Raw genomic sequence first — 7,356 nt, 5'->3', positions numbered from 1 at the left:
GCAGAGAGTACCTGTAAATATTAGGGCCAGTACCCTACGGACCATTTGTCCTGGACCTCCAGCCCCCTGGAAGGAGTTGCTGCTGTAGCAGAATGCTGCTGTGGCCTGTAGTGTCCCAGCGTCTGGTGTTCGCACAGAAACGGCCCCTCAGTCCATCAGAGTAACTAACTGCAGCATAACGCAGTTTTGGCGGTGGAAATATGACTTTTGTTTTTAGCTGATACTACACTGGTGTAGTCATGAGGTCAGCTGATCTCTCTGGATGACAGTTACTCAGATGATGGCTGACTTCCTGGCACGGGTGACGCGAGTGCCTGGACTGACGCATCTGTCCTTAATGAGGCCAGTCAGCATCTGTACGCTGATGTCATACAAATGTATTTAATTATTTATTTATTCATTTAATCGGTTATTTATTTTCTGAAAGGGATTACGCTCGTTCTGTAAGCCGGTGTCTGCTATGGCAGCCAGTTGTGCTTTATTCAGAAGAACAGCAGTGAAGTCTCTCGGTCACCTGTGAGTAAAAGAAAAATGAGGGGGTAGAGAGGGTAGGGAGGGTTGAGGGGGTAGGGAGGGTTGAGGGGTAGGGAGGGTAGAGGGGTAGGGAGGGTTGAGGGGGTAGGGAGGGTGAGGGGTTGAGAGGGTAGGGAGGGTTGAGGGTAGGGAGGGTGAGGGGTTGAGAGGGTAGGGAGGGTGAGGGGTTGAGAGGGTAGGGGGTTGAGGGTAGGGAGGGTAGGGAGGGTTGAGGGGTAGGGAGGGTTGAGAGGGTAGGGAGGGTAGGGAGCGGTCTCTTAGGAAGTCTCTGGGAGGCGTCTCGAGGGGCGGTGTTGGGAGGTTTTGCAGGTTTTGTTACCCACGTCTCTCACGCCAACGCTTTGCCTTCTAGACGGCTCCTGCCCGCCGCGGTGCCGTTGTCTGGGCAACTGAGCATCGATGAGAGCTCGCAAAAAAAAAAGCGATACCTTCTGTAGAAATAATGTCACCTGTATTATTCAGTGCCTTAATCCAGGGCTGCCCAGCCCTGTCCCTTACAGCTCTGCTGTCCTGTAGGCTTTCATTTCAACCCCCATTTGGCACACCTGGTCTGACTAACTGGCACCTGAATGAGATCTTGAGCTGTTGCGTGAGGTGAGCTTTGTTAGGGTTGGACTGTGAACCAACAGGACTGCAGATCTCCAGGAACAAGGTTAGGCAGCCCTGCTCTAGCTGTTGAGTGAGGTGAGCTTTGTTTGGGTTGGAGTGTGAACCAACAGGACTGTAGATCTCCAGGAACAAGGTTAGGCAGCCCTGCTCTAGCTGTTGAGTGAGGTGAGCTTTGTTTGGGTTGGAGTAAAAAACCTACAGGACTGCAGATCTCCAGGAACAAGGTTAGGCAGCCCTGCTCTAGCTGTTGAGTGAGGTGAGCTTTGTTTGGGTTGGAGTGTGAACCAACAGGACTGCAGATCTCCAGGAACAAGGTTAGGCAGCCCTGCTCTAGCTGTTGAGTGAGGTGAGCTTTGTTTGGGTTGGAGTAAAAAAACCTACAGGACTGTAGATCTCCAGGAACAAGGTTAGGCAGCCCTGCTCTAGCTGTTGTGTGAGGTGAGCTTTGTTTGGGTTGGAGTGTGAACCAACAGGACTGCAGATCTCCAGGAACAAGGTTAGGCAGCCCTACTCTAGCTGTTGAGTGAGGTGAGCTTTGTTTGGGTTGGAGTAAAAAACCTACAGGACTGTAGATTTCTAGGAACAAGGTTAGGCAGCCCTGCTCTAGCTGTTGTGTGAGGTGAGCTTTGTTTGGGTTGGAGTAAAAAAACCTACAGGACTGTAGATTTCCAGGAACAAGTTTAAGCAGCCCTGCTCTAGCTGTTGCGTTAGGTGAGCTTTGTTAGGGTTGGAGTGTGAGCCAACAGGACTGTAGATCTCCAGGAACAGGGTTGGGCAGCCCTGCCTTACACTACGTGGAAAGATAAACTGAGCATGCAAGGTATGTGAAATTCCACGAAAAACCTCAAAATGCTTCAATTGCGAATCATGCAATCTCTCTCTCTCTCTCTCTCTCTCTCTCTCTCTCTCCTCTCTCCTCTCTCTCTCTCTCTCTCTCTCTTTCTCTCGTAGTTCCTGGACCACCTCCTGACGGGCATAGAAGACATTTGCGGCCATTATGGACATCACCACTGGAAGGACAAGTAGGTGCCCCGTCTGCCCACAACGCATTCAGCTGAAGACTAAAATGTGCCCGTCTGTGGTCACGTAAAACCAGCACACATGCATCACTGTTCTCCAAGACTGTTAATGCTGGGACCCAAACACGCATCCAATCACAGGCCTGTCGGCGCTCATGTGAAATTCAATGGCTGTGATCGCATTAGCGGACCTGAGAGCAGAGCAATGCAACGTTTAACGAGAGCGAGCAAGATCGTCCATGTTCATGCGCAGTGCATCGCTTGCGCTAAGTTGATGGACGACACGTTTGTTGACGGCGTGTTGAGACGGGAATGAAAATGTCCCTCGCGCTCGTGTCACGCTGTGTGCGTGTGTGGGTAAGGCTTTCGGCCAGCATTGCTCACCCCCCCTTCCCCCCCGCCCCCCCCCCCAGATTTTTCCAGACCATTGGACGGTTATTCCTGCCTCTGTGTGCGGATGGTTTTTCTTACCCGGGAAGGGGGGGGTGGGGGGGGTGGTGATGGATCACAGCAGCCGCTCGTGAGAGGGCATGTGTGCTGTGTGTTTGAAGAATGCCGCGGACAGGGACATAATGGGGGGGTTCGGGGGGGGGGGGGTTTAGATCATACATGGTACAGGGGTGGGGGGGGGGCATGGCGTGCGGGGTAGGGCAGGGTCTGAGGCACATGCAGTACTTTGGTGTGGCGTTTGTCGTGCAGATCCTTTCGCGGGGGGGGGGGGGGGGTTAGAGCATACATGGTACAGGGGTGGGGGGGGGGCATGGCGTGAGGGTAGCTTAGAGCATACATGATTCAGGGGCAGAGAGGGAGGGGCGGGGGGAGGGGGGGTCCGTGTGTTTGGGCAGGTTCTGAAGCCATGCAGTGCTTTGGAGTGGGAGCTTGTTGTGCAGATTCTTCGAGGGGGGGAGGGGGGTGGTGAGATGTTGGGGTGCTGACAGGGTTTTGGGTTTGAGGGGTGATCTGTGGGTGGGGTGCAGCAATGCTTGAAGGGTGAGGGGGGGGCTGCTGTTCAACCCCATTGTGTTTCTGACAGAATCCCCCCCCTCCATTCTTCCTGCATCCTCCCCTCTCTCTCTCTCTCTTTCCCTATTTGCCTCCTATCCCTCCATTTGACTTCTGCTCTCTCCCTCCTCTTCTCATCCCTCCTTCCCCCCCTCCCTCTTTCCCCATCTCTCTGTCCCTTTCTCTCCCTCTCTCTCACCGCATCTCACTCTCTGTCCCTCTCTCCCTCCCTATCACTCCCCCTCTCCCCCCCTCCTCTCTCTCACTCCATTCCTTTCTCTCTACCTCCCTGTCACTCCCCCCTCCCTCTTTCTCCTCTCTCTCTCTCACCCCATTCTTATTTCTCTGTCCCTCTCCCTCCCTCTTTCTCTCTCTCTCTCCCTCCCTCCCTCTCACCCTCAGGCTGAACCGCTTCAATAAGAAGTACATAAAGAAGTGTCTGATCGCGGGCGAGCGTTCCAAGGAGCCGCAGCTCATCGCCTTCTACCACAAGATGGAGATGAAGCAGGCCATCGAGCTGGTGGAGAGCGGGGGCGGGGTCAAGCTGCCCTCCAACGTGCCGTCCACAGTGTCCATGCAGTGAGTGTCCGGCCTCCTCTCTCACGATCTGCGCTGATCAACCCTCTCTGATTCAGGGGGAACAGTGACAGTCTGATTCACGGGGAACAGTGACAGTCTGATTCAGGGGGAACGGTCACAGTCTGATTCACGGGGAACAGTGACAGTCTGATTCGGGGGGAACAGTCACAGTCTGATTCAGGGGGAACAGTCACAGTCTGATTCAGGGGGAACAGTCACAGTCTGATTCAGGGGGAACAGTCACAGTCTGATTCAGGGGGAACAGTCACAGTCTGATTCACAGGGAACAGTGACAGTCTGATTCAGGGGGAACAGTCAGAGTTTGATTCAGGGGGAACAGTCACAGTCTGATTCAGAGGGAACAGTCACAGTCTGATTCAGGGGGAACAGTCAGAGTTTGATTCAGGGGGAACAGTCACAGTCTGATTCAGGGGGAACAGTCAGAGTTTGATTCAGGGGGAACAGTCACAGTCTGACTCAGGGGAAAAAGTCACAGTCTAATTCAGGGGGAACAGTCACAGTCTGATTCAGGGGGAACAGTCAGAGTTTGATTCAGGGGGAACAGTCACAGTCTGATTCAGGGGGAAAGTCACAGTCTGATTCAGGGGGAAAGTCATAGTCAGACGCAGGGGGGAAAGGCCCAGTCGGATGCATGTGGACAGGTTGCAGTCCTTCATGCTCCTGATTGGCTTCGCACCACATGACCCCGGTCTCGTTCCCCCCCCCCCCCCCCCTTGTGCAGGAACATCCAGCCCAAGAAGCTGGTGCTGGATCGGGCGCTGCCCGAGGTGTCCAAGAGCCGCGAGGAGGAGATCCGCAACATCCTGCGCGCCAACCTGCAGAAGACCCGGCAGCGGGTGAGCCGGCCGCCCGCGTCCCGCCCGCCAACTCTGCCCGCGTCCCACCCGCCAACTCTGCCCGCATCTCCCTCGCCAACTCTGCCCGCGTCCCCCTCGCCAACTCTGCCCGCGTCCCACCCGCCAACTCTGCCCGCGTCCCGCCCGCCAACTCTGCCCGCGTCCCGCGTTTTAAAACGCCATTAAAAAGTCAATGACAATTCGTGGAAAAGTTGAACCGATGGGGGGAAAAAAAAGATTAGTCAAGTGCACAAAGCAGAGAGAATTGACAAGATTGTGTTTACTTTATATTATTTAAAATGATGTTTGCATAAAATGTTATTTGCATATCATTAATTTAATCCAGTAATTGTTTATGTAATATTAATAGAATATTTGCTATAATCTTGTGGGACATGAATTGTGTAAACCTAATTTGATTTGCAGAGTGATCATTAAGTGTACATTAAATCAAATTTGATTGGTTGGTTGATTGAGTGACATTCCCTCTGCTCCGCCCCCTCAGCTGCGCTCCTACAACAGACACACGCTGGTGGCCGAGCCGTTCGAGGACGGCCTGACTGACCTGCTCGTCAAGAAGCAGCGCGTGAAGGAGATGGAGAAGAGGGTAAGCTGAGGCCTGCGCTCTTATTTTATAGGCCAGTGAGCGTATCGTACTGTGAGCCGGACCAGGCCGGCCATAACTTTACTGTACCGTGACCCAGACCAAGGTGCACTTATTTGTGCTATGAGCCTGACCCGGTTGGTCATCATAACCTTGCTCTTCTGTCAGCCTGACTGGGATACATACAGCCTTATTTATGGTGACCAGGTTGCTCATAACCTTACAGAGTACTCTACCATTGATTGACATTACATTACAGTTCAGCTTTTCCCCTACCCTGTGGTGGCTCCTCAGTTCTCTGTTCTAGGAGCAATAATGGCGTCATTTCAGTTTTCCCTACTCTGGGGGGGCTCCTTGGTGCTCTGTTCTAGGAGCCATAATGGCGTCATTTCACAGTTTCCCCTACCCTGTGGCGGCTCCTCAGTGCTCTGTTCTAGGAGCCATAATGGCGGCATTTCACAGTTTCCCCCACCCTGTGGCGGCTCCTCAGTGCTCTGTTCTAGGAGCCATAATGGCGTCATTTCACAGTTTCCCCTACCCTGTGGCGGCTCCTCAGTGCTCTGTTCTAGGAGCCATAATGGCGGCATTTCACAGTTTCCCCCACCCTGTGGCGGCTCTCAGTGCTCTGTTCTGGAGCCATAATGGCGGCATTTCACAGTTTCCCTACCCTGTGGCGGCTCCTCAGTGCTCTGTTCTAGGAGCTATGGCGTCATTTCACAGTTTCCCCTACCCTGTTGCGGCTCTCATGTCTCTGTTCTAGGAGCCATAATGGCGGCATTTCACAGTTCCCCACCCTGTGGCGGCTCCTCAGTGCTCTGTTCTAGGAGCCATAATGGCGTCATTTCACAGTTTCCCCTACCCTGTGGGGGCTCCTCTGATATCTCTCTGTCCCTGAGTTCCCCATTACGTGGCTAAGCTGATTATCTGCACAGATTGGTTTAACTTGGGGCGTGTTTGTGCCTGTTTCTGTTTCGCTGATAACTTTTACCTGAAGCTTGGGCTTCTTCCTGGAAGGGCTGATTAAGGGGGGGACGGACGGAGGGGGGGGGGGGGGCGTTTCCAGCGGAAAGAGCCTTTATCTGATTGGGCGGGTAAATGTGTGTTCTGTCGGAGAGACTGCTCTCTTATTCTTTTTCACAGTTGGATCTAATTCTCTTCTCGACTGCAGAACTTTACCTTTTTCTTTTCTTTTCTTTTTCTTCCTCTCATTACATTACATTACATTACATTTATTTGGCAGACGCTTTTATCCAAAGCGACGTACAAAAAGTGCATTTCATGGTCATAGACAACTGCTAAACACAGGTTCAGTAAGGTACAATACTTATTTTGTACAGCTATTTCTAGCCAGGAACACAGTTCACACAGTGAACACTATTCTGACCTAACCTCTGCAAAGCCAACTAGGCAGAAGAATAAGCTACAGTATTAGCTACTCAATAAGCTACTCTCCCTGAGTTGTTTTTTTATTTATTTATTTATTTATTTATTTATTTTTTGCAGGAGGCTTGGGTAAAGTGTCTCCATGGTAACCGACCCTGCTGTTGCTGTTGATTTTAAAACGTGTGTTTTCTGATCCTCCTGACAGCTGACCCGGATGAATAACTACCTGACCGTTCCGGCCGCGCCCCCGGACTCCCCCACCATGAACAGGTCCAGGCTGGCATCAGGTGGGTGGGGCGGAGGCCCGGGCACTTCCTCCTTTCCCCCCCGTTTTTAAAAAGATGACCATGTGTTTGACATGCACCCCTTTATTTTGAATAGTGACCCCCTTGTTCCAGTTTAGGGTCATGTTCCCATCATGCCTTTAAAGCACGTTAGCCCAGTGCTATTCCCGTATGCACGGTTAGCTGAACATTCACATTCTTTACCTCTTTACTTGCTAGAGGACGTTTTTTTGCCTTAAAATGAATGCTTTCGGGTTAATGAGTTAACTTGCACCAATCTTTATTAACGATTGAATGTGTGTGTGCTTACATGTGTGTGCGTGCACGTGTGTGTGTATGTGTGCCTGCACATGTGTATGTTTGTGTGTGTGTGCGCGTGTGTGTGCATGCGTGCGCGCATATGTGTATGGCGTGTGTGTATGTGTGTGTGTGTGTGTGCGTGTGTTTGTGTGTGTATGCGCTTGTGTGTATACGTTCTTTACATG

The 7,356-nt window shown here is 52.1% G+C and overlaps 1 protein-coding gene across 2 annotated transcripts in view; it reads left to right on the top strand.

Annotated features, from left to right (window-relative positions):
• slc9a1a (solute carrier family 9 member A1a) overlaps positions 1 to 7,356 on the top strand; it is a 65,155-nt gene that overhangs the window by 50,403 nt on the left and 7,396 nt on the right. For both annotated transcript variants that reach the window (XR_010323836.1, XM_064297009.1), the window contains exons 7-11: positions 2,095 to 2,165; positions 3,567 to 3,743; positions 4,486 to 4,600; positions 5,106 to 5,207; positions 6,793 to 6,874. Coding sequence is in view for 1 of the 2 variants with exons in the window: in XM_064297009.1 (XP_064153079.1) it covers positions 2,095 to 2,165; positions 3,567 to 3,743; positions 4,486 to 4,600; positions 5,106 to 5,207; positions 6,793 to 6,874 (547 nt within the window). In the remaining variant the exon portion in view is untranslated. The remainder of the gene's footprint in view (positions 1 to 2,094; positions 2,166 to 3,566; positions 3,744 to 4,485; positions 4,601 to 5,105; positions 5,208 to 6,792; positions 6,875 to 7,356) is intronic.

This window comes from Anguilla rostrata, chromosome 1 (genome assembly GCF_018555375.3).
Source record: "Anguilla rostrata isolate EN2019 chromosome 1, ASM1855537v3, whole genome shotgun sequence".
NCBI lineage: Eukaryota > Metazoa > Chordata > Actinopteri > Anguilliformes > Anguillidae > Anguilla > Anguilla rostrata.
The sequence above is the reverse complement of the archived record's forward strand: the minus strand, read 5'-3'. Positions and strand labels throughout refer to the sequence as shown.